The sequence below is a fragment of the Falco punctatus genome, assembly GCF_963210335.1.
Source record: "Falco punctatus genome assembly, chromosome: 4".
NCBI classification, from domain to species: Eukaryota; Metazoa; Chordata; class Aves; order Falconiformes; family Falconidae; genus Falco; species Falco punctatus.
Window position 1 is genome coordinate 103,092,814 of NC_137583.1, and position 27,312 is coordinate 103,120,125.

The window sequence follows — 27,312 nt, forward strand, 5'->3', positions numbered from 1 at the left end:
GGGCCGAGCCATCCCGGCGCGGGCGGAGACAGGACCCGGCTCCCGCGGCGCCGCGCGCCCGCCCGCTGGATGCCGGGATGCGCGCCCCGCCCCGCCCCGGCCGGGCGCAGCCGCCTGGCTCCTTCCGGGAGCAGCGGGCGCCCCTGGAGGCGGGGCGGGGCCGGGCCCGCGTCACGTGAGGCGTGTGTTGACTTCCTCGAAAGGCGCGGGGCAGGGCCGGCGCCCCGGGAGTTCCACGCGGTGGTGGAGGCCGATATCGCGGCCGGGCGGGCGAGGTGGAGGCGATGGGAGCCCGAGGGGGCCCGAGCGGAGACCGTGACGGCCGGCGCTGCCTCTCCGTCGAGGTGACCTCTCGTTAGTGCCCCGCCTGGCCCGAGGAAGGCCCGCAGAGGTTGGTCCTGGCATCGGGGATGGGCCGCCGGGCGGGCGCAGGGGGCCGGCGGGGGCTGCGGGCGGCACCCGCCTGTGGGCGGCTCCGGCCCCGCGGCCTGGCCTCCCGCCCGGTGGCAGCTTCGTGCCCCGCCGCCCGGTGGGAAGGAGCGGTTCCCTCTGGGGACGCGGGCAGGGCTGGCCCGTCTGTGGTTTCTTTCCCTGCGATGGCGGGGGTCCCGCCGCACGGCCCTGCCCGCTTCGCCTTGGCGGGCGGCGGTGGGGGCCGGGGAGCGTAGTTTAAAGGTACAGCTGATGAGCTGGGAGCGGGTCTCGGGTAGCCAATAAAACTAGTTAAAAAGCTGCGCCTAATTAAACTGAAAAGCTGGGTGAGATCTTAGAGCGGCAGTTTGTGCGTTAGTGTAGGGGAATCTGGCGAAGGGCATGAACGAGGTAGGATTATGGGTGTGAGATGTGGAAACAGAAGCACGATGGAATGCTGGACCAGACTGGAATACGGGTGTTGCAGGCCACATAGGTTTGGAAGAAGGGACTGCAGACGAGTGTTGAGATAGCCTTGTATGCCGGTGATGCTTTCAACTTTTATAAAATTACAGCTTTGAATCCTGGTATTTCACCCAGTGGGGGGATTACCATGATCTCCTTAAATCTGTTCCCCATCAGCTTACAAGTGAGAGTGGGTTGGGCTGTAAACTGTTGCAGTGAGGGGTTTCAGGAGCTTTTGCATTTGGTGAGGGATCCCTTAATTTCCCTGCTGTTTTACACTCTGTGTGTGCAGTAAAATCAGGACACTGGAAGCCAACTCTGGAAAAAGCAGAGAGGAGGATTATTGTTTTAACAGTCAAGCCTACTCTGGACTCCAAAGGTCAGATGCTCTTTGGAGACAGTTCTCTGAAGAGTGTTATTATGGCCTGTGGGAAACACTTAACTTCCTGGATATTGGTGTATGATCAGATGCTACTGCTGCTAATAATACTAGTTACCCATTAGCACATGTATCCTGGAATTTTTATTGTAGAAACAAAAATAAATCTGAGATTTAACTATTACATTTATGAAATACTAATTATCCAAAAAACAAAAAGAACTTGTGATGTAAGTGTTTCTCAGATGATTGCACTGTAACTTAAGCAGGAGACTATTGCCCCAATTCTAAGCACAATTTTTGAGCAAACAGCTCTGAGTGAAGTTAGAAGGCAGAAAATGCTGGCTGAGTGAACTCTGGGTCAGATGATAAGAGGATTTTAGCCCCTTCCTGCCCCCCAAACCCCACATTTTTTCTCAGACTACTTGCTATTTTTTCTGTCTTTGTATGCTATAGTTTACAGTTTGGAAAACTATAAAGTGACCACTGCCAGAATACTAGCTAGGTTATGTTGTGCAATTAAAATCAAATAATAAAAAGGCCTTGAAAAGAGCAAAGGGGGTGAAGTGACATCTTTGTGCAGCAAAAATGTGTAATAAATTAGAGATAATTTTAAGATTGCCTAAATATAAGCAAATGTTTTGATTTGGTTTTCAGTAGGTCTCTGTTTTCTATGTGACTGTTAAAAGGTGGGGAAAGTGTGAAAATTACCAGGTAAAATATGCAAGTAAACTGTATTTAGTATACTCGGAGTGGAGAAATTGGATAATTTCCTCCCACAGTGTTGGAAAAGCTCAGCATGAAGTTGCAAATCCAGTAACGTTTGTTCTTATGATATCAATAGGTACATTGAATTGGGGATTGTGCATTATGACTGGAAAATGTTAAATGTGCAATGCCTTAATTAGGAAAATGAAAACTACCCTGGAAAGAATGCAGACCTGTCACTGCACGTGCTATTGGTATCTGACTTCTTTAGAATAGAATTTGAAGAAAATAAGCGAAAAGGTAGACGTAAATGGGATAAAGTGCAGTGTGGATTTACCTTTTGATGTATGTTTACATTCATTTCCTAACCAGAGGAAGTCTAGATAGACTGTCCGTATTCAGTAAACAGTTGCAGTGGCAATGAGATCTAGTTGGTTAAAATGGTAGAGTCGGGCTAGTAACTGGCCAGGTAGACGTCAGTGGTGGGTTCTGCTGAAGGGGACTTCTAGGGATTTCGTATGTATGCGGTTTATTCACAATCAACTTTGCAATCAGACTTAATGTTTTTGCTATGTTTATACTATAATTTCATTAATTAACTATTAATTACATGATTATATAACATTTTATGTGGTATCCTTAGTGCATAAAAATCATAGATGCAACTGAAATTTGACAGTACATTTGGGGAGAAGAAATGAAGTTTGAGAAGGGAAGTGAAGCATAAGTAACTTGAACAATCAAAGTCATTCACTTAGAGACTGCTAACAGGAACTTCGCTTCAAATGACCAGGTTTGTCTGAAATAATAAGGTGTAAACTTGGATACAGAATTGTAGAATGGCCCGGGTTGGAAAGGACAGGGAAGGATCAGCTGGTCTAGCCTTTTGTGGGAAAGAGCCTAGATGAAATTATCTAGCACCCTGTCCAGTTGTGTCTTGAAAACCTCCAGATGTTACATTAGTGAATTGCAGGATGACCAAGGGCCATCAGTTCGACTCAGTTTAATTTGCCTTTTAATAGTTGTAACAGGTGGGGTGTGTTTCCAGTTGAATTAAAAGTTAATGCAATTATACAAGGCTTTCATAATACCTTATCACTTGTGAACTTACTGAATGTTAATTAGTCTGACAGTTTAATTGACTGGGAGGAAACTTATGACTGGGAGGTAGGACCTACTGTTTGTTTTACAAAAGAAGATTTTAAAAAACCCAAACCAACCCCTCATAGCTTTAATTATTTATAAACATTTTGAAATGGGAAGAAATGAACGCCAAAAAAGTGTCTATTAAAATAATATTCAGTGTTAGCATGAGGTTTTTCAGTAACCTTTTAATATACTTACATTTGGTACTAGAAAGGTTTAACAGCCAAAAGCCATCTTGCTCCTACTTGTGTTTCTTTGGCAGTATTGCTTCTCATTAGTTTCAAGATTAAATTTAATAGTTTAATAAACAGCATTATATGATGCTGAGAGGACAATATTTAATTGACTCCAACTTGGGGGTTTTTTTTACAACCCTCTCATTTTCTGATAGTTGTCAGGGAAACTGGTTGTTGTGGCAGTATCCACAGAAAGGCAGACTGAATATGTTATGTTGAGGATGCATAGGGTTTGCAAATTAGCAATGAAGATACTGGAGTATGAAACTGTTCAGAGAAAGTAAAATTTACTAAACACTGTTGTCATAAAATGGGCTTTTTAGTACTTCTCTAGTTCTTGTGAGAGTAGGTTATTTATTCTAAAAAACTTCAGATTGAAAAAACTGCCTGTTGTTTTTTAGGTTAGGTTGAAAAATCAACCTAAGGAGACACTGCTTGGCTCTCCTGTAGCTTACCCAGATGTTCACAATGGATGAACTACAGCAATCTGGTTTGTGAGTTTAGAGACAGTAACTTTCCACTTTCTGGAGGCAGCGAAATGAAAGCGATGCGGAGGTCTGATTTGGCTGATGTGCCGGCCTGTTTCTGCAAGAGTACCAAGTATGCTGAGGCTGCAGGGCTGTGTCCTTGTACGAATGAACTTTTAGAAAGTACGTTGGGGCTGTGGACTTTGAAGGATGAACAGTAGCCAAAACTAGCAGCTACTGAGATGCATGTATGCAGATACTTTTTTTTTTTTTTCCCCCCCCTAAAAATGGAGTAAGTATCTGTAAAAAGTGATGTCTCTCTCTGTAGAACACAGTGTTCGCAGCTGAAATCAAAACGAACCTAAGGTTTCTGAGGGATAGATGCATAAAGAGTCTGGAAGTCTTGCTTGTTTTAACAGCATGTGTTGTATACTCCATGTACTGTACAGAGGTTTTGGTGCAGGCTGCAGGATTCTGTATTTTTCATTGCTGTGCTGAAATGTCTTTAAAAAGAAAGAAAAGCAGTACAACTTTTTTGAAATTAGAGGCAGCAACACATTCATTCAGGATTCTGGTGGACCAAAGGCATTTCTTGAATTTAATGTTTTGGTTTTATGTCTACATGCATATATACACTCTTCTATGTAAAGCAAGGTAAACTAGTATAAAATCATACTGTTGTTACTAGCAGCTGGAGACTGCTTCATACTACCATTATGAAGTCAAACCCCTCAATTCTGGAAAATAAACAAAATGCAATGGTTCAGACACTCAATAGTCCTGAAAAAAATCAGGAAAATACTATCCTGAAATTACTTGCCTTTGGAAATATTTTGAAAACCGTTCCATTCTCTTTTAAATCAATGGCTGGGGCAAAATGGGAATTTGCTTGATACTGGGAAAAATTTAATTTAATCCTGGTTTTACTGTCTCGCCTCCTGATCAGAAAGTAAGATTAGCATTTCAAACTACAGAAATCTGTTTGTGCAGTGGTCTGCCTGCTGTTAAAGCCTCTGCATCCTGTGTTCCCTGCATGTAAAATGTGTTTTATATTTAACTACCTCCCATGGTGTTAATGACTAATATTTGTAAAGCTCTATGAAGAGAAAAGCTATATTTCTGCCAAATATTAGTAAGAAGTGGGAAAGGATTCTTATTCTCAAGATATTTAATACATTAAATCAAAGCTGTTCTATATCCTGCATTAGCCATCAATGAACAACAGAAGTAGGTTCTGGAAACCCTTCTTTTCTACAGTATGTGAAACAACACTTAAGTGGTGCCATCACTTCAAACTTGTATGCTTATAAAGTAGTGGACATAATTACTCCTGCTAGAACTTAATACTGCGTCCTGTCAACAGTGTATTCATGTTGTGGTTTTGGTTTTGTTGTTTGTTTTTTTAAAAAAATATTTAAATACAAACACTAATGCTGGTATTCATTTAATATGTTTATTTTTGGAAGTAAAGATTAAAGTTCTTTTAAATAGGCTGTTTCAAATGCAGGTCATCCTCAAAAAAAGTATAAATGTAACTTCTTCTTTGTCACAGGCAAAAGTATTAGGGAGACCTGTCTTGGGATGGGATGTATGGTAAGCGGGATTGTAAAACTTGCTTTAAGTAGGCAGAGATGGACATAAATTGTATTCGTAAACATTAACTAGTCTGTGTATTACTCTAAATATTTTAGTGGAAAATCTTTCACTTCAATCGGTTACTCTAGTACCAATTATCTCATGGATTGCAACTCCAGAGAGATCAAAATTCATTCGGGTGCTTCAGAGCGACAGTTCTGAGGCATTTGCAGCAGTGCATGCAAGTGTAGCTTTGAATTTGAGAAGGCAAACAATAAAAAGTGGGCAGAGGTCTGTGGCTGGGCTCCGTGAGCCATCCTGCAAGCCCTTCTGGGAATGCCAGTTTTGAGGAGTCATAACTTGTGGAATAATCTAAATGCATGCATTGTGTCAGGAAGCAATTCTTTGATTGTTGCTTACAGTTCATGTTTTTAAAATGATGTAATATAGTACTGGAGAGACTAAATTGATTCCTGTCCTTAAAAAGTAAAATTAAAGGCTACAGCAGTAGTCAGGGATTTCTTACAGATATTGGCCAGTTTTGTAAGGTTTTGCCTTCTAAGGGTTTCTGTCTAATGCTTTAATATCATGGGAGAGCTTCTTACGGAGAAAGAATTTGCAAGCATACTTTCTCTTTTTTTCTGGTGTCTTTTTTTTTTTTTTTTTTCCTGACAACAAAACAAAGAGCTGGATGAACTGTGTATTTCACCATGACCTTTATAGAACTGCTGATCTTAACGCTGTTTAGCAGCCAGGTTTTATTCTTGTATGAGCTTATATCCTTTATTGGCCTTTTAATACGGGCTTAGCAGGTGCTGGAGCAATAACATCGCTTTTTTTTTTTTTTTTGCTTTGGAAATACTTCAGAGAGTTTTTTGCAGCGTAGAGATAAATTGCCAGGGGTTTTTCTTGTTCCCTTTTTTTTTTTTTTTGTTGGGTTGATTTATTTAGATACATGTAGCAATGCTGCTCTAATTTTTCTAATGTGAATTTTTCCTCATGCTTATCTAATGTATACTGCACTTAGTAGTACATATATTAAAACTTAGTTTGGAGTTGTCATGCACCTATCCAATACAGAAGTCTTAGCACTGTTTGTCTTTAGGAAATGGCTATCATATAGTTCTGTAGACTGAAATTTGAAACTTTGAAATATGCAATAAAAGGAATATTTTATTAGTACAGACTGACGTTTACTAATAGTTAACTGTTAAAATTATTTTTTATCAACTCATACCTGAGGTTTCATAAATGCGTTTTTTCCTGCATTTTTTTCCTCTTTTATAAATTCGTTAAAATTTTTGCAGGTTTCTTTTAAATTCAACTGTGTGATCTTGTAGAAAAACTATTATGGGAGGAAACGGGGAGCTATTTAGAAAAAAATACTTAAAGAATTTCCCTTTCAGATTGACTGACAAGAGCATAATGAAATCTCTTAAATTATAGTGTCTTGTTTATTTTGCAAAGAGAAGGTACTTTGGTTTCAAGAGTAGTGCTCCTTTTCAAAAGGAGAAACATCTTTTATGAGGTAGGGGGAAATCTCTAAATACCTTTTTGTTTTCTGGCTATCTACGCTATGGCTTTTTGAAATGATCTTATGCTAAACTTAGAGTAATGTAAATATTACTATACATTACTGCATGTGATGCTCTAAAAATCTGAGTAAATTGGTGTTCAGTGGCATTTAAATTTCAGTTTATGTAAATCTGTCCATTTATTTGAAAGTTACCTTTGTCTGAAGTCTTGGTTTTGTTTGCATGTTGTTGGGTGTGATGACAATAGTGATTTGAATCAAGTTTCTTGTAAAGCTGAAACAACTGCACTTTTTTGCAGTCGTGGCAGTGTAATATGGTGGGTGGGTATTATTAATACTTTATGTTAATAGATGAATATATCCATAATAATGAAATAAAAATGAAGTATCTACAATGTGAATATTGTGGTGATTTTGCCTTCTTGACAGGCTGTTGAGCTTCTGGTACAGAGAAGCATGTTTCATGACAATTTTAATTATTTTTAATAACTGAAGCAAAACAGTTTAAAAATCATACAATTCCTTCTGAATATCCCATTTTTACTTAACTCAAGGCTGTGTAAGGTGTGTTGCCTCTTCCCCTCCAAAGTATTACATCATCAGATCTGTTCTTTAAGGGTGTGAGCTGAGAGGTGGTTGTCTTTTTTGAGCACCTGTCTCAGGAGAAGTAGCCTTTCATATTGGAGGCAGTTTGTCAGCACTTAGTATGCATTAAGATTAGTTAAAATGTGTATATCCAGTCTTTCTGAAACGGTTACCTTGTGTGTAGAAATTTAGGAAAATGTGTATTACAAGCCCCTTTGAATTATGCGGAATTATATGCTTATCTTCTAAATAGCATCCAGTGCTGCCTTAGAGAGCAGCATTGGAAGACCAGAGTTGAATAATCCTGTACACTAAATGAGATCTTTTAAGTAAAAAAATATTAATGTGAATAGTCCTCTTGGTAGGTGCAGCTTAAGTGTGTACCTGAATTTATAAAATAGTGTTTGTGTATGCTGAATCTTACTTGAAATGTCTTGCTTTTTTGGAAACTCATAAAGGCAGTAAGTTTTCGTTAGCGAAATACAGAATAAATATCGTCTTGTCTTCTGATGTTATCTCCTGTTTTCCCTTATTGCCATCTCCTGGTGGAACTGATGTGTGCAAGAAGTAGGGAATGTATGATGCTCGAGTTTAGGAGCTATAGGAAAGTGTGGAGATGAAGATGTGTTTTATGTACAAGGTTGCACAGTCTGCTGCTTTCTTCAAGAGATAATAATGAGCTGTGACACATTAATGACACTTGAGTCTAGTGTTCAGAGAAAATGAGATGTGTTGCCATGAGAGGGCAAGCTCCTGGAATTTGACAAGATGGGTGACAAGACTTGCAGGGCCATCGGTAAAATGGGGGTGGAAAAGCTGGAATGCTATGCTCGTTTTAGAAGACAAAATGAGCGATTCCTTCAGTCAGTTAATGCAGTTTGAATGAGGTAGTACTCTTGGTCAAGGTCACCTTGTGCGTACAGTGATATTCTTACAATGAAAAGGCAGCAAACTTATTTTGCAGGGCTCTTTCTACTTAAGTATGAGTCAGAACAACAGGTAAGGGAAGCTTAGGTGCTACCTTTTTTGTTAGAATACATCAAACAGTACGCAAGGCATCTGTTTGCCTTTTGGAGGTAACCCTTAGAAGGACTTCAGTTCTGGTTTGTTGTTTTATTGTCGTCTTTCACTTGCAACTCCATTGCAGTCTATTTAATATAAACAAGCTGTCACAGTTTTTTATCATGTTGTCTAGCGCTGGCTTGGAGCAAAGTGAGACAAATGTGATAACACCACCATAGTTCAGCTATAGCTGTGCTACAGCTCTTCATAATGCTGCAGTCCATGTAGCTTTTCCATTGCTAGCACAGTGAGGGAGATTTGACCACACAGATAAGCTCCAGGGCAGTAGATCCCTTTATGTCTTAGTATCACTAAACAAATGGAAGTCTAGTTTGAATTTAAATACCAAATACACAGGGGTTGTCACCTACTGATGCCTGCCTTTCCTGCAAAGTTCAGCTTGATCAGGGCAGTTTTCCATTGAAAAAACATTTTCCTGTAATACAAACTGCCTTCATTAGGATCATTTCTTTCATTCCAGCATTTCTGTTGGTTTAATAGCTAATCACCAGGAACCGAAGGATTTGTTCAAGGGGAAAAAATAAAAACCTGTTTTTGGTAGTAGCATCAGTAGTTTGTTCAAGGTGGGGGGAAGAAATGTTACCAGGCACTGCATAGCATTTGTTAGTATTACATATAAATGCAAGGAATCTTGATCATAACTAAATAAGAATGAGCTGTGTCTTTTTGTTTTGTTGGGTTGTGTTTTCTGGGGGGGGGGGGGGGGGGGGCAGTTCTTTATTTTGAAATCAACCCCCTGAACTTTTTCCTGATAACTAGTAACATTAAGGAAAATGCTGTTGGGGATTTCCCCTTAAGACCTGGAGTTCAAGAAAGTATGTGGAGTTTATTTTAAAGGTGCCATTTTCTTACTGAATGTTGTGATGTGCCTAAACAGTGTGGTGGTGTAACAAAAACTCAATCTAATGGTTACTTTGCATTTGTCATTCAGGTGTTTGTCTAGTATTTTAGGGTGATACTTTTCTTACAGTGAGATTATTGTCAGTTTTTTCCATTCGCCTTGAGGCAGATCATGTTATTGAGTACATTTTCATTCTTACCGTATTTGCAGTCCAGAATTATTATAACTGTTCAGCAGGATGTTTTCTACTGTGACCAAGCAAAGAATAGCTACTCATGCATCTTCTTCAAGGACTAAAGCAAGTGTAACTCAAGATGCTATTTTGAAATTTGGGAAAAGTATAAATATTTGCAATCAAGATTGAAGGAAATTTGGCACTTGTGCTCAGGAACCGCAGTAGTTAGTCCGTTTGTTGCAGCTATAATCTCTTTTACAGCTCAGTGCTGGCTTGCAAAAACTCTTAACATGGTGTTCTTTTGGAATTAAATAATTTGTACTAGCCAAATTTTAGGATGGTGTTGAGCCTTAATAACAATTAATTTGGGGGTTCATAAATCTGATAAGCACTCAAAAAATTTTATCGAGCTACACTGGCTAGAAAAGAAGCATCTTTCACTGTATTTTCAACGTGAAATGGATTTCAAGATTTTTCTGCAAGATTAAGATATTTCCTAATATGTGCTCTTGTCATACGTAGACAGAAACACCCTGCAGTATCATTTTGGAAGGTTTTCAGACTTCAGACTCTTGATGAATTTGTCTTTGTGGAAATTTTACACTCATATCTGCCTTTTTAACAGCTGTCATGGAGGAGTTGGTAGAGGATGACATCTGTATTTTGAACCATGAAAAAGCAGACAATGGTCATAAGAGAGACGGGGAGATTCCTGTTTCATCTTACAGTGGAGATGAATCTGTTGCCTCACACTTCGCACTTGTCACTGCATATGAAGATATCAAGAAACGACTAAAGGAGACAGAGAAGGAGAACTCCTTCTTAAAAAAAAGAGTGAGAATTCTAGAAGAGAAGGTAAGAAAAAAAGGTGACTTACTAGCTTCTGGTAGCAGCTACTTTTTTTGCTCCTGGCTGGATAGCGGAACAGATGGTTAAGTATTTAAAATTTACTTAAAATAATTTCCAAGTTAAAAAGTTTTGGTGAATTGTTTTATTTAAGTGAAGTACAGTTTGTTCCTCTGGTAGTCTGGTTACATAATACTGGGAATTCTGATTTTTTACTGGGGATGTGTGTGATGCAATGCTGTAGTGCCCTGCAAAGATACGTAGTTGTGTTGAATCATTACTGTATTTCATCTTCCTCTTTGTGGTATTTCTTAACTTAGGCAAGCATAGTATTGTTGAATAGCGAGGTGCCAAGTCTATAAATTGTCAGAATCCAGGAACTGTCTATCAAAAGAATCTCTTGGGCTCAGCATAGCAAAATGAGAAGGGAAAAATTGGTTCTAGCTAGGTCTAGATAACAGCAGTCTCAAACATGAAATACGGAGTTGCAGTGCTTAATGTAGAGGTGTTGGCTGGCTGTTTTTTTGCTGCAGGCATTCTAAATTGTAAAGGAATCTGGGAATTTGTTTTATATGCAGTTTCTCATGGCCTTAGTCTAGTGAAGTTCATTAAAGCTGAAAATTGATCATGGCGCAGGTTTTTCTCCCTTAGTAAAGAATGCTATTTTTAAATGTATATCTGTCATTCAGTAGTGAGGGTCTTGATTTTGATAGATTGCTTTCCTTATTAATGTAAGATGGATCCTGGAGTTAGAGCCAAGACATTTATTAGGACTTGGGACTAAGTATGTGCTACTGACTTAAAAGCTTACAAAGTCTGTAGTATTTTGTGGCATTCAAATTAAAGCTTGAGTCACAGTACAATTTTGAAACACTTATTCAGGACTCTTGGTGACTAGTTTGACAGGATTGACTTTCTGTCAAACGGCAAAACTTTCTCAGCGCTTTCTTTATATAAGGTCCGGGAGGAGTGATGGGGATAGGAATAGAGCTCTAGACTGGACAATGTCTGAACCATGCCGAGTGTGACACCTTTTACATGGTTACTTAAAATCATAATAAACAGGACTTGACCTTGACAACCCCTTCTGTCTTTTCTCTTTTGGTTCGGCTTAATTGTCTTGAAGATGATACTTTGTTTTCTATGTTTGAGAGAGGGGCATTGAGAAGGCCTGGACCATTAAATATCGGAAGGGACTTTCAGTCTTTGTTAATGGCTAGTATACCTCTATGATAAAAAATACATGGGGGTTACTCCTTTTTGAGTCTTCCATTTGAAAGTGTACGGAAACTTCCAGGAAGTTTGGTAAGGCTTATATTCTATCTGAATGGCTTTATTTGGAGGAGGAAAGTGTAAAGGACAAAACTTAAAAAGAGTAGTGTATGTACTTTTGGTGGTCAATACAAAAAGCAAAGGGCAGAAGCTTCCTATCATTACGGCTGGCTTTCCCGTGCCTTTTCTCAAGCGAACACCTAAAAGAGGAGAGATTTAAGGGAGATATATAACTGTTTATATATTCTCATAAAAATTAAGTAGTCACACACAAAAAAATTACAGAAATCAAAGAGGTAACAATCTGTCACAAGTATCTACATTAGGTACACTGAATCTGTTGAAATGCCTCAGTAATTTAAAGCAAGTATGCAGGATAAACAGTGAAAAGGATAATGTGGTACTCAGTCAAAACAAGAACTTTATGTGTGAGCAGATGTAATTGATGTAGGACTTCTTGCTGTCTTACTAAAAATACTAGATATATTTTAACTCTGTTCTTCTCTTTCTGACGATCTAGTTGATAGTGCTTATTCCCCCTTGCTTGTCTTTGACCTGAGCAGGCAATGAGGTAGTGGTGATCTGGAAGTTAGTAGTTATTTGTAAAATAATTCTGCTTTTGGCTTTTCTCACATAAATACAGTGAAAAAAAATCTTTGTTTAAATTATGAGTCATTACAAAAATTGTTCGGTTTCTTCTGAATTTTCTCTATGTTGTGTCTTCATATGCTTAAAACTCTGATTCCAAAAAGTAGTTTGTACATCATCAGAGCTTGGGAAAAACATAAGGGATTGTCAGTGTCAGTAATCGTGACTTGTGGATGTTTTTTAAATACTCATAGCAGTAAACTAGAGGGCATTAAGTATGGTTAGAGATTGCAGAATTTGTAGACAGCTTTTTTGGCACTTGCATTGATAAAGACCAAAATTTTTTATGAATCTGATTTGTTTTGTAAGCTAAAAAAATGCGGTTCATTTAATGTTGCAGGCCATACTATTGCACTTTAAAATTTTGCAGTTCTCAATATAACATACAAAACTTATTTCCCATGTTTGTTAAACTTTTAGCTGCTGGGCTCTCGACTGGAAGAGGAATGCAGTTCAGTTGGACGTGAGCAAGTAAATAAGGCATACCAAGCCTATCGAGAGGCCTGCATTGACCGAGATAATCTGAAAAACAAACTGGATAAAATTGTATGCCTTTTTAAGTAATGACTTAAATGCATGTTGTAGAAGTACTGCATAGTTAGTAAATGTTTACTGTAGAATTAATTTTATTTGCTGAAGATCAGTGGTGTTTATTACTCCTTTTGTTTTTTTAAGTACAGCAGTACTTTATTTAGAAATAACAATTTTAAGTATCTCAATCTTATTACTGCAGTAAGCTAATGCTAAATAGAAAAATCACAGCACTATTTTTCTTGAGTTTGGGGTTTTTTGTTAAAAAAAGTTGAATTGTCAGGTATGATAGAAAAAAGCTTCTCAAATGATTTTGGGGTTTTGGGTTTTTTGTTGTTCCCCTCAAACCTGAAAATAGATGAAAGAAAGTGCAGAATCTTTGAAAACCTTGAATGAACAGTTGCAGTCCCAAGAAGTAGAGCTGTTACAACTAAGAACTGAAGTGGAAACTCAACAAGGTATGCATTTGGTTACTTCATCTTAATGTATGTTGACTAATCTTTTTGGTTATGTTCTCAGGGCATGAAGAGGTGTAACCCTATAGAGTGGCTAGGCAAGAGAGGCATATACTGCAGTGAGGTACTTAGAGCTTGTATATGTGCTCATTCTTGTAAATGTGCGTGTTAGATTGTCATAGACAAGGAACTCCATGGTAGAGATCTAAGGCTGTTGTGTTCTTCCACTGTAGATTATTTAGTAATTTGAGAAACGTGCACAACCTGACAGTTTATAGGCTAATCATGTACATCTCTAGACCCCACCACCTTTTTCCCGGAGTCAGACAGAGGGCATAGTTGTTCAAATATCAAACACTATCTGGTCGATACCACTTCTTCTGGTACCTGCAGATGATCCAGTATATTGTGTTGCCTCACTGTTGGGATATGACACATACAAGAAGATGTTGTATAGCAATAGCTGCAATCGACAACAGTTACTTAAAGGGCTGGGAGATAAGGAAAAGTAGAAAGATGTTGGTAGTAGAGAGCCTGGTGGAAAGAGGAAGGAGAAGCAAAACAGTGTACCCTGGCAACTCCAAAAACCCCGTTACTGCTATTGTAAAGAGTGCTGTGTAGATGATAGGTACATAAAATAAAATGCTACGGAAGAAAAAAGTAATTTTATTAATATAGTTAAAAGAAAATGCCATCTGTGTAAACTCAGAGATATAGATTGGACTTCAGGTTCTAATGCAGTCATTTGACAGGGGCTCGTAAGCATTGCTGTGCTTGAATTGGATTGCTTTCCAAGAGGACCTCAAGCATGTAATGCACTGCTTCAGCTGCACAAGGTTTTAAACCTAAAAGAACAAACCGCATGTAGTAGGTCGTAGTAGTAGTACCATTACCATTGTGGAGGAACTCATGTTTTAAGGAGGTAAGAAATGCAGAGTTTATAAGGAAAGCTCTGAAAGCGTGGTGACTTCAAGCCTTATTTTGTAATCAGTTTTACTCCTAAGTGGGGTCCGAGTACCTTGTCTAAGAAAAATTAGCATAGCTTAATCTTGTTTAAGTTGTCAAATCGGGAAATGAGTGTAGTGCACCATGCAGTTGAGGACTTGGGGGTTTTCTTCCTGTCATGTTCTTTCTTGTCGTGCTGTCTGACTAGTGCCGTACTACTGATTTGATGCTAGGATCGTCTTGGGTTGCTTCTTCCTAGTGACCATGTGAAATGCTTCTGTCTAACAAGAAAACTTACGTAACTTCTAGGGTTTGCTCTTTTGTTTTGATTGAGGCTTTGGTTGTTGTTTGGTATGTCTTCATATTAAACTTGTGGTTTAATATGAAGATGCAAGTCTGAGGGGAAAAGGCTCTTGTTTTCAAAGCATGTAAGAATTATGCAAGTTGATGTGTATATCATGCATGTTTGCCATTATTTTGGTTTTGTATTTCTAGTGCCTTTTAATGCTGTTAATTCCTTTTTCTTTATGTAAAATCTCCAGTGCATTCCTGGAAAGTAAGGCTGTCTAATTAAAGTTCAGAAAGTAGACCGCTTTTCTGCCAACTTTACCAGTACTACTATTTCCCTGTTGTCATAGACTGCAGTTTCTTCAGAGTGTACAGGATAACATTCTTGTAGGGTATGGGCTGGCTGAGGTGAAACCTTACATCCCGAGTAACATTCCTTGAACTGAAACTGAAATCTGATTGTCTTGCTTGTCATCTTTGCAGTGATGAAAAATCTGAATTGTACTCAGTCCACCTGGGAAATGCAGAAGCTGAGCAGTGACCTGAAAGTGCATAGTCTGGAACAGGATCTAGAAAAGCTCAAGCAAGAGTGTAACAGTCTCAGAAAGGAGTTGCAAAAATCCAAGCAGAAGGTAGGTACCTTAATCTTTAAGGAATTTTTTGTATAAATGGATTATTTTAAATTTCATGTTCAAGGAAAATAACAGGTAAACAAAGATTAAAAGTATACAATTGCCTGAAAGATTAACATGTTAGCAAAATTAACCTTAAATGTTCTCACAGACTGTTGTAACATGCTCCCCAGAGAGGTGGTCACATCATCAAGCCTGTCAGAGTTCAAGGAGCGTCTGGACAATGCTCTTAGTTATAAAGTTTAGTTTTCGGTAGTCCTGGGAGGAGCAGGGTGTTGAACTCAATGATCCTTCTGGGTTCCTTCCAACTCAAGATGCTCTGTGGTTCTACATAGGTGAGATTTCCCAGCCATTGCCCATGTAACAACAGAAAATAAAGCTTGATGATTTCTTCGAAGTAGCCATCCACATCAGCGTTCTATGTTAGACTTGGACTGGACTGCCTAGAAAGTTTGGGCAAAACCTGGTGTATTGGGTCCGGCTGAGCTGCACAGCAGCCCTCATAGTGCTGCACTCCCATCGGCACCTGGGAAGGTGGTGACAACGCACCAGTGTTTTGACTAGTGCCGAGCACTGCTCACCCAGTGTCAAGGCTGTCTCTCCAGCCTCCCCCCCAAGCCCAAGTAGGCTGGGGGTGGGCAGGATCTTGGGAGGGGACATAGCCAGGACAGCTGATCCAAAGTGACCAATGGGATATTCCATACCATATGACCTGTGCTGGGATATAAAAGCTAAGAGGAAGGTGGGGGCATTCTTTTTTCTTAAACAACAATAGAATGCTTGTGTTAAAAGATGTCATGGAACTTTAAGGAGTCTTTAGCACTTTTCTTTAGGATAGTAGCATGAAGCTTGTCAGGAAAGTACCTCTTTTGTTGCCCTTTCCTGCCATTTCTGGGACAAATATCTGTTTGATGGACTCGCTGTGTAATGTAAATGCTAGGATTTCAAAAAGATTAAGATAGCTTAACAGTAATACAATGCAATAAGTTTTAAAAAAAAAAAAGTAATGAATGCTTATTGCTTGAGGAAAGGTACAGTGACAGTCTCTAGGACTCTGCAGTCATGTTGAAGTTACACAGTAAACTTAAAAAGATTTAAATGTGATTGTTTGAAGACTATTTTAGGTTCCTTGTGGTCATTTAAAATTATAATTACGATTCTGTAATCTTGATTCACATAATTTTGAGTGAGTCAATATTCAGGGTATGTAAGACTTGCAGATAGAATCCATCATCTATAGCCATCATCCTGCCTGCAAACAGGATTTGGTTTAATTCGGGAATGTTTCTTCGGGACACTGACACTACTACAGAAATGTATTTTTGAAGCAAATCTCCTAATCGCCACCGCCTACTGTGCCTTGCATTACAGAGCAGTCTAGAGTATAGGAACCAGATTCCTTTAAGATGAAGTTAAGATGCACCCCAACCTCTCCTGGGCATTCAGGGACCAGACTGGTGCTACCCTGAAGTCCTTCTCTGCTGCCCTCAAAGCATGCATGGTTGGGGCACTGGGGTCTCGCACTGAATGTGTCTGTGCAGGTCTGGGGCTGTCATGCCTCACCGCTAGCTTAGACGGGCAGGCTTGGTCGCATCTCTTGTCGTGTTTCGGGTTTGGTCTGTGTTTTTTCCACTAGATGGGGATAAAGCACGTTACCTGGAAGGTATGTGAGGTGTTCTGTGAACTTCTGCCACTGTTCGTCGTTGCTTTCACTGGAATTCTTTCAGGTGTTTTTAATAACTTGTAAATTCTGAAGGCATACTCTTTAACTTGTATGCAGCTCTGGTGTCTTCAGGTAACCTACAGCTTAGAGTAACAGCTATATAAATAACTGAAGGTTGCAGATTATACTGTGAGAGTGAATGTTGCTAGAAAGAACAGACTAAAATAGCAGTTGTAAGCACTAAAGCATCATATCTAATATTTCTTATGCCAGCCACTTTTGTTGCTAAGAACAAATAAGGAAAAGCTTTTTTCTTTTTTCTTTTTTTTTTTTTCCCCAATATAATTTCTTTTTGCTCCTGGTAACTGCTTAATGTAGGAAATTAAAAGGTACAGATTTTTCAAACGTAGGGTAATATAGCACAGCTTTGTGGGTTTTTTTCTTTTAACTATGAAATTTAATCTCTGATGGGTGGTAGTGGGAAAGTCTTCAGGAGGGGAAAAAATTGCGAGGTAAAATACAGGGAAATGACAAGTCAGTACTGTTTCAAACACAGCTGGTATTTTCGTTATTATTGGTTTTAATTACATTACCATTTTCAGATGTTTTCTACCTTAGGCAAGTATACGTTCTATTTTTAGATATTCTTATTTGGGGTTTGCATTTTAATTGATGCAGTGTGTGCGTTATATGGACAAGTTGCTTGGTGAATGTTTATAGGCTACCATGAAGCCAAGTGACCAGTGTCAAGTTCATAACAGTTTGGCTGGAGGGAACAGTAGTAGGAAAGGAACATGAAGAGAAGGGTAATGAATGGGAACGGCTCACAGGTGAGGGTCTAATAGAAACATGACTAATAAAGTGAGCCCAGTCCTGTTAACTTCAGTGAAGCTGCTTGTATGCATAATTTTAAAGTGGTCTTTCACACTCGAGATAAATTATGTTCTATCATAAAAGTAACTCGTGGAAGTAAATCTATACTGAAACAGTTTCCTTGCATTTAAAGGTTTTTATATACTGAGGCAGGGCAAGAACAAGAGAAGACTGATTTTTTTTGTTGTTGTTTTTTTTTTTAATGGAAGTCAAAAGTCCATTTTAATTTTTGCTTTTCAGAGAATCACAAACTTTGAGATTTGTTAGAAAAAAAAAAAGTATGGTGGTGGCTGAGCACTGCTTTCATATAAGCAGGTCATTTAAGCATTAAGTGGAAATTCTTAGTCAAAGTCTGTCTGTTTTGAAAACCATGGCAGCCAACACAAATGAAGACTACTTCTGAGTTTCAGTATTGGTGAACTTAAAGTTTCACTGCAGTATTTTTAGAAGGAAAATCTGAAATCATATGTTAATTCCACCTCTTTCTTCCCTTTGCCGTGTTATGCAGGACCAGGCTGAAGAAGAAAACCCATTGAATGGAGACCTCCTTCAAAAGCAAGACGTCCAGAGGTATGAAAATCAAATGGCTTTCATGTTTTGCTTTTAGTTTAACGAGGGACAGTTATTTGAACAAGTAAACATTTTTGTAGCTTGTTGAGATGTGTTATTTCAAATTATATAATCTAATTGCAAGTCTAGGTATACTAATTGAGCAAGATCATTGTAGAGTTTTTTTCTTCGTGTTGGTAGTTCAGGATGATGATGATGATACGAAAACATTTACACCTTCACATTGTTGTACAGAACATGAAAGTTAAATTATCTTGGATTTTAAAAATCAGCTATTTAATAATTATTGGACTTGAGGAGGTGGCAGATAAATTTCCAAGTCTCATCTTAGCTACAGAATATTGTCATTTGGCGTATGGGGAGGTTTCAGTGTTTGCATAGGTGACGGCTTCAGATCTCTTGCTTATTGTTGGGACATACATTCTTATTTAGTGCAGTGCAGTAATACTTATACTAAAGACATTTAAAAAGATTTTTTTAAAATATTGAGGAGACATTGTGTGACCTATTTAAAAAGAAATAGCAATTTTCCAGAAAAATGCTAAAATATCAGAAAGCGTTTTGTTGCATTTTGCAGCCATTCAGATAATTGTGCCTATGATATGAACTCCGTTATCCTGTCTTGAGTGTGTGTGCCATGTTAGAAAATATGTATGTCCTTCAATTCTTTACGCAAGATAACACTTCATGAATGTCTGAAAATTCCCAAATGTTCTATCTTGCAGAAATTAAATACTAACTGTGTCTCTTATACCCAGTTACGCCTGTTCATGTACTTACGCGATTTTCCACAAGAGGGAAGAGTGGTCCTTCGTAATGACATTGTTTAGTGTAATACCTTGTTGCTTCCTTGGGTACGGAAGAGAGGGAAAGGGAAATTAGTCACTGAAAGAGAACAGTGCAGATTTTTTCATATAGTCTGCGGTGTAATTATGATAATATTGTATGTGCTGTGTGCAGATTACACTTTCACCTTTCACCTTGACTGGACAGCTAGCTAGCTAACAGGTTTTCTTGTGGTTTCTACTGGAGTTTCATACTCCATCTTTCACGCCTGAAAAAAGGTGTTATCCTAAGGTATAGTAGTTATCGGTGATCTTGCAGAGGAGATTTATTCCACAAAGTGACGTTTAGGTGGCAACCATCTGAATTAGCATATGCACAGTATAGCATTCATTTTAATATGACATAAATAACGAACGTGTAATGTGTGCCAAAGATACAAGCCCATCCAAAATTCTGTGGAAAAACACTTGAAAAACCTCCTATGCAAAACATTTGTTGCAGCAAGCAGTCCTGCTGTTCATGGGAGATGGAGGCATTTGCAGTTAGTTAACTTTTTGGAAAGTAATTATTTCACATTTGTTAGCAGCGTGCAAATCTGACTTTAAATCCTTGTTTTGCAAGCCTGCTTTGCTGTAGGTTTAGATAGGCTGTCATATCCGAAGTTTGTTATGTGTTACAAGGCAGTTTAGGATAAACTTAAAGCATGTGGAATCCTTGGTTTTCAATTGCAAATTCCTTGAAAATTAGGCTGTGCAATGGGAGTCTAGGTCAGTGTCCACAAAACCAATTAAAATGTTGTGTGTGATTTCAGTGGAATTCTGGTACCTGCATCCCCTTGCAAGATGTTTTTAAAAGCACGTTACAAAATTTATCTAAGCGCTTTCCTTATGGTTGGTGGCAGACACTACACTGTTCTTATATTTGCCACTTCTGTATTGAGTATTGGACAGGTCTGTTTGAGACAAAACCACATGAATAAATTAAGTGTGATTGCCACCTCAACTTAATTTTAAAATTGTCATCTTTTTAAAAGTTCAAAGAGCCAAACAGATTTTGCAGTAAAAAGGCTGGAGGTTTTAGCTGAACTTAATGAAATATGAGTTGTGAAAATTTTAACTTGTTACCTATCTGAATTGCTGATACCTAATACATTACCTATTAAACTATCAGCTTCTGTTCTGTAACCGAGTTTTTGAATGTGAATGTTTGTATTCTGGGGAAATAACCTCTGTGCATAGAAGAAAGTTTAATGTCTCTGTTTTAAGGGGACTCTTTTTAGTGTTAACTTGCAGAACAGATTAATAGCTGTTTCTCAGAGTGCTTTTGACATGTGTCTGATAAATTTCATGCAGGATTGAGTGATCCTATATTGCTGTTGTAGAGGGATAGAAATCTGTATATATGCATGTTTGAAAATACAGTTGTTATATAGCTTAATAGTTCTTAGTCATCTGGACAATAGTTTGAGGTACTGAACCGTTTTCAAATAAATATCTTGGGTGAATATAGTGAGGAAGAAATTCTGAAAACTCTTGTCCATGATACTAGTCCTCAATAAATGTGTTTTGTAAAATGTTAAGCATTAAAAAACATTAAGTCATTGATCTCAAGTTTAAGTTGAAGTAACTGCATCCTTATGTCTTAGAACATTAGTTATTAATTACATAAATATGGTGTTCAGTGAGCCTTTGCTCAAAATTTTACCAAGAAACGTATGGTGATGCTGACTTCTCTGATTTTGTTTTTTGTTCTTGATTTTCTTACCAGCAGAGAAACTTCAACATTGGAACAGTGCTGCTGTTGCTAAATATGTTCCTCATATTATGCTGTCTTATCAGAGAATGAATTGGGTCGCTGTTTTTACACTGTCTGATGAGGCAGTGTATTAACATAAATTAGATTACTTGAATATGAAACAGGATGTTTTATATTTTAGTTTGGTCTGTGTGCGGGTGCTCATTTTGGATCTCAGGTATCTTGTGTGAATTCATTGTAGCCAGGTAAATGGTGTAAAGACCCAAATACTGATTTGATTGAATATTTAAAACTATGATCAATTAACATTACGAGGATCATAGGACATGGTGTGCGTGGTCATTTATCAGAAGCCATTCAAAATTAAAACTTCCCCTTGTTTGTAGCCTAGTGTAAATTATTTTTTTTTTAAGAAGTGTTCTTTTGAGATTACTAGTTTTATAGGAAGACAGTTTCAAATAATGGAATTGGAGAATATGCTTCATACGTCTTTCCATTTGGGGAACTTGAAATTATTCCTGTCATCTAGTATGTTAATACATAATACATTATATATTGTAATATGCAAGAGTCAAAGTATACAAAGGTCTGTCAGATCAGGGTGATTATCAGTACTGCTCAATTCATTTTGAAGTATGGAACTCTAGCAAAATCTGCAGTGTATGTCGGGCAAAAGCAATTCATTAACAGTTAACGCTTGATGAGCATGTTAGTAGGCATGACGGTGCTTTAGAGGTGGCAATTTTTTAACTTTTAAAAAATCTTTGTTTTGAAAGTGTGCAGCAAGCATATTGGGAACTGAAGAGAGAAATGTCTAATTTGCATCTAGTGACTGACTTGCAAGCTGGGATTCTACAAAAACTGAAAACAAACCCAACAGCGACCAAGAAAGGCAAGTCAGTGTGTTTGTAAGGTCTGTTACTGCAAACTGTTGAATCAAGCTGTACCATTTTAAAAAGACACTAGCTATCATATCTTATCAGAATCTCATCAATTGAAGTTGATAAGATGGACTATATTATGGTTCCAGCCTACCCATTTTCTGCTTTTGCTTCTGTCTCATACTGGTCAACTTCACACATAAAGGTGTTGCTGATGTGTTTTTTCTTCAGTACTGTATTCTGTTCCCCTTGTGGCTTTTTTCTCAGTCAAGTGTTGCTTATGTGCACAAGGCTGAGGTGTTAAGTTTACTCGTATTTGACCTTTTACCACAACTACTTCATATTGGGGGGGGGTGATCTTTTTGCAAACACAGTCTTTTTTTCCCCCTGTATAGAATATATAAAGTATTAACTTGGCAATATTTTAAAGTCAGACTTTAATAGAATGAAATTCCCTTATGGTTGCATATTTCTTTATGTTGGCATTCGGAAAAGTTGTCTTTTCTAGCAAAATGCTATGCAGGATGACATTTCCTGAATGTCACGATGCTGGGGCTGCAAAACTGCCTTATTTCGGCTGCTACACTGCAAATAGTCAAGGGAGGAAAGAATCTCCGCATAAAGTATGTATAATTTATGTGAGCAGTTCACACAGCTCTTATATTTCATACATATGTTTCTTTCAAACCAAATGCTTAAGGAGGGCGTGTTCTTGCTCTGGCAGGCCAGACTGTCAGTCTGTTTATTGCAGTGTTTATTTCCTTTGTTCTTCACTTCAGTTGTGGTATTTACTGTGTTCAGAATACAGAAGATGCTGGTGAAAGACAGTGAATTTGGTTACAATATGTTGGTGGCAGTCTCTGATGTCTCTGTTACAAGATCAAGATGTTTTGTTTCTAAATGGCTTTGATCGGCTGGGTGAGGTAATGATAGGATTCACCTCCAGGTCAGTCACTGCCTTTGTGGCCCACAGTGGCTCTCTGGTACTTGGCTGATAAACTATCAACACATTTTGTAGATTGGTCAGATTGTCACCAGGTGAGTCCCTGTTCCTACAGTTCTAAGACACATCTGTTAAATAACTTCAGCAGAGAAACTGGGAGCCTGAATGAATTTTTAATCCTTAAGTCTGTCAGGGTTTGAAGTGATCATGTAGTGTCTTTCTGTCCTTATTTTTAAGTTAGAGCTGTCAGTTTTGCCACTACGCAAGTACTGATTTTTCTCTTCCCCTGCTTGGTGAACAGTCTGATTTTTCTGCAGTTGCTAATGCAGCTGTACATCCACAAGATGGATTTCTGCCTTTTACTCTGTAGGCTTTTTTCAGTAATTTTTCAGAAGTACGTAAGAGTGGACAGGTTCAGCAAAAATGAAAACTATTTGTTTTTTCAGTTTACCTTGCTTGTCAGCCACGCTTATGAATGCAATGCAGATATATCTGTGCTTGTATTTACAGAGAAATATTTGCTTATGCAAAATATGGGTAGAATTGACTTGAACCTTCAGTTTTCTGTACTTGTAGTATTTTATCATGTGCAAACTAGTTGCCACTGTAAGAGGTGCTTTAAGTCTGGAGAACAGAGTGTATTTGTGGCTCTGTGTGATGTTAATAATGTCATAAGGATATAGATTAACATGCAGATTCTACTTAGCTGTCATTTATGTATGGAAACATTTTCAACATATGTCTGCTTTTCTTTTTTATCTTTTTTTATTATTTTCAATCCATTTTCAGTGGATTCTGTTTTTCTTGAAATTATAAGAGGCCTGTAGGCCTCAGATTACTTTTTACACCTCCCAGCACAAAGAGGCCAAATCCAGTGCCTTAGCACGTCTTTCAGATCCGATGCCTGTGCCGTTGGAAAGTGCTTTTGGCTGACACTTGTGGATCGGGCACTGCCCTTAATTTACTGTGACAAACAGGAGTTGTATTCTTTGACCGATATACTGGCTTCTCTTCCAGTCCCTTAAGAACCGAAGTTACTAATCACAGTTCGTACTCAAGATTCGTAGCTGTTCTAGAAAACCACCTGTAAGATAAGAGCTTCCTTAACTGCAGGAATTATTAATCTAGTCCCATTACATTCATGTAAATCATCACTAAAAAAGAATTACCTGGTTGTATGTGGCCATCTGTTCAGATGTGCGTTGAAGGCGCAGCTCTTTCATTTCAGGTAGATGCTGTCCTATTTCAAAATCACCCTCTTCCTAGCACGGTTTAAAATTCCCCTGGAATTTCAGATGGCTGAATGTTGCAATCTCTCCAGAAGTCAGACAATAGTGGAGCACGGAGAACCTGTGAACACCGTGTGTGTCCCTCTTGCTGCTTCATGGACAGTGAGGATGCAGGTTCTTGGCAGCTTGAGAACACAACTCATTAGCAGAATCAGTAGAGGCATGCTCTGTGTAAGCGGTGTTCTGAATCTGATCGATTTCTCCAAGTGCACAGGAATCCTCTTTCAGCATTCGTTCCAGTCTTGTCAAAGAGAATCATCAGTTTATCTGTGTTCAAGGGGGAGCTGGGAGGTTTCCTTGGTGTTGGGTGTATTTTGACATTGCGATCTCAGGATCTCTGGTTCATCTTGCAGAATCAGACCGAGGTTAGTATGTTCAGTTTGTAACTTCTGAGCTACTGAATACAGTCTGAATATTTGTAGCTTGAAAATACTACTGTTCTACATTAACATCCCTACTATACTGCCATATACATTTGGAGTATATGAAAAATGCATTAGGTAATGTCATTTTAAAATCTTTTTATCTTCTTTCTTCAGCTGCCTCTACTGCACCCGTACAATGTGTTGACTTGAACATTTCAAAGCTGAATTTGACATCTGGGGTAGTCTATAAAAAACTCTCACAAAATGATAAAGTACTGTGCAATGCTGTGTCTCCCCCTCCACCAAGAGATGTAAAAAACCCATCTGAAAGGATGACTCTGCAAGCATGGACAGATGAGAGACCCATTCCAGTTGACGGTAAACCATTTCAGGAACACCATTCTTACGGAAAGAGCTTTCTGGAAGATAATTCCTGGGTATTCCCAAGTCCTCCAAAGCCTAACGAGAATGTGTTTTGGGAAATTAAAAATAAAACAGCTTTGTTAAACTGTCCAGCAGATTACCTGGATCAGTGTAATCAAAACTGTCTGCACAAGAGTTAAACAATTCTTGGAATGAACCGAGGCATTTTTAGAATGGCTCTGAACAGGCACCTTAACGATTGAAAAAGAGGGGGGAAACAAACTGCCTGAAACGTTTGTTCTTTATTTTTAATTCTAGTTCTGAAACAGAAAGCCTAGTCTTCCTCTGCTGTAAATCAGGAGTGAGCTCCTTGAAGTTAAAGCTGCGCTGGTATAATGTAAATATAAAGAAATGCAGCATGGGGCCCAGATAGTCTTGTACTGCAGATGGCATAGATTTGCAAAAGACTGCTCTGAAAAGTGAGTTCTTGGAATTACACAAAATAATAGAGTTCTTTATTTGTTCGCTATTTGTAAGTTATCAAGAAAATACTTGGTATCCTGTGTTAAAACTTGTACCAGCTCTGAGCTTATTTTTTGACAGTGGTTTCTTTCAGAGTAAGACATAAAATGAAGAACTGGATTATTTCTCCCTTCCTCCTTTCAATTAACCTTCTGATTCCTCTGGTTTAGAAATGCATTTTTATGTGATTTTTAACAAAGAAAGGTGAGATATTTTTTTTTTGTCAAAATCTGGATTTATATTAGATAGCAGCAAGAATCACTGTTTAGATTGTGGCATTTTGGGCTTCATTATGAATTATAAAGGATCGTAAGTAATGCTGCTGAACGCTGTGAGCCCTGGGTGATCAGCCCGTTTCCCCTCAGATCATGCTGTAGGAAACAGACTTAATTGTGTGCACAGTGGTGCCCGCCGCAGTCACCCTGTTCACCGTGCAGTTAGCCTTCCTTATTGTGCCTCCTCTGCACAGCACCAAAACCCTGACTTTTTATTTGTGTGGTGGTGAAGGCTACTAACTTATCTTGTATTAAAAGAAACAAAGCCTTAATTTAATCAAACTAGGTGTTGGAGTGTTGCTGATACACATAAGAAGGATTTTCATGGTGTCTTCAGTATGCCACTGAGAACTAGAGTTATTTGAATTGCAACTACCTGCTTTATAGATTAAGGGTGTCTGCTTTTTTTTTTCTTCTCAAGAACTGGTTTTAGATAAATACACTTATGTTTGGGTTTTTTTTTAACTGCTCTGCTTCATATCTGGCTTAATACAACCAGGTTAAGTGAAATGCCTTGACTGCTCAATACGTTGGAGAAAAATGCTTTGTATTTTAGATCCGTGATTCCTAACTTGTAATGGATGGGAACATACATAATACTAAAGTTATTTACAGGTGGGTTGGTGAAGTATTCAACTTCACAGGTGCACCTTAAGATCTGTGTAATAAAAGTTAATTTGTTACTAAACAGCTTTGACATCATCTTGAAATTGCTTGCAAAGAGGGGGGGAAGCTGTGGCTGTAGCACAGCCACAGTAATGATGGGCTGTAAAAGTGTTACCAAGGTGCTACATGACCTGTGTGGTTCCAGAAACCTCCTTCCCTGTGGAGTCAGTATTTCCTCTGATGGCCATCTTCTTCTCCTCTCTGTTTGTCTTATCAACGTCGAAAAAATGCCTTCCAGATACCTTCTACTGTATTAGTGAACAGCATCCATAAATAATGTTTCCCATTCACTAGATATTGTTTTTATCTTTCTATTATCTTGCTCACGTATACTGGCTTGTCTGTGATTAATGGAAATGGTATCAGATGCTGGAATTTATTCTGACCAATGAACACAGCTGACTCAGGGGAGTACAATCTCTTGGAAGGTAATAGAACAAAACCCAATATGCATAAAACAAATCCAACTCACTAGGCTTTAGCTGACAGAACCAACTACCTGTGTAATAACGAAGCAGCAGAAAACATTTCTCATCTGGCTGCATAAACTATATCGTGTCTACTTCTAATGTAGCTTACTTTTTGGGGCTCCCCACCTCAACATTACAGAGGGTTTTTATTAAGTAATGTATTATCCAACAGACATCAACACGATTAATACTTTGATTTGTGCAATGAAGGAATTCTACTGTGTAAGATTTTAAATAAATTTATTTTTGTTTGAAATGGGTTTCCCTTACAAATCTCCTTTCTGTATCTGGCGCAAAATGTTTGAGTCAGTTTTAATGTCTTGGTTGTGTATAAATGTCATTCCAAATGCAAACAATTAAACTTAATTTTGTCCTCTTCCATTCAGGAAGAAAAAAACCCAAAACCAACAAACCAGACATCCCCTGTAGACTGCTTCGGTGTGTTCTGGGAAAAGTAAATCTCTTGGATGTTGAAACCTGAAGGATTTGGTTCCCTTAAGCTATGGTGTGTTCCTGTGGTCTGACTGCTTCTGTCAGAAGGCTCCTGGTCAGCCTGTCCTGTCCTCTGTGACCGGACAACTTAAAATAAGCTGCTCTGTGCAGTGCTGAAAAAGTCTGCTTCACCTTTGACTCTTGGTCCATCTGTGCTGCTTTCTGTGCTGGAGGAGG

The 27,312-nt window shown here is 38.5% G+C and overlaps 1 protein-coding gene across 2 annotated transcripts; it reads left to right on the forward strand.

Moving 5' to 3' along the window:
- Positions 1 to 185: 185 nt before the first annotated feature.
- Positions 186 to 26,903, forward strand: AZI2 (5-azacytidine induced 2). Of its 2 annotated transcripts, XM_080385823.1 has the most exons (8): positions 186 to 391; positions 10,231 to 10,460; positions 12,792 to 12,917; positions 13,261 to 13,360; positions 15,074 to 15,222; positions 18,267 to 18,328; positions 21,646 to 21,761; positions 24,522 to 26,903. In XM_080385823.1, the coding sequence occupies exons 2-8, from the start codon at positions 10,236 to 10,238 to the stop codon at positions 24,908 to 24,910; spliced, it is 1,167 nt and encodes a 388-aa protein (XP_080241949.1). In that variant the 5' UTR covers positions 186 to 391; positions 10,231 to 10,235; the 3' UTR covers positions 24,911 to 26,903. The 2 variants fall into 2 exon arrangements, with proteins under 2 accessions (XP_080241949.1, XP_080241950.1); XM_080385824.1 differs by lacking the exon at positions 12,792 to 12,917.
- Positions 26,904 to 27,312: the final 409 nt, after the last annotated feature.

Coding starts and splice junctions, on each gene's coding strand:
- AZI2 (XM_080385823.1), top strand. CDS start 10,236: ATGGAGGAGTTGGTAGAGGATGACATCTGTATTTTGAACCATGAAAAA. Junction 13,361..15,073: donor TGAAGTGGAAACTCAACAAG/GTATGCATTTGG, acceptor TCATCTTTGCAG/TGATGAAAAATCTGAATTGT. Junction 21,762..24,521: donor CCCAACAGCGACCAAGAAAG/GCAAGTCAGTGT, acceptor TTCTTTCTTCAG/CTGCCTCTACTGCACCCGTA.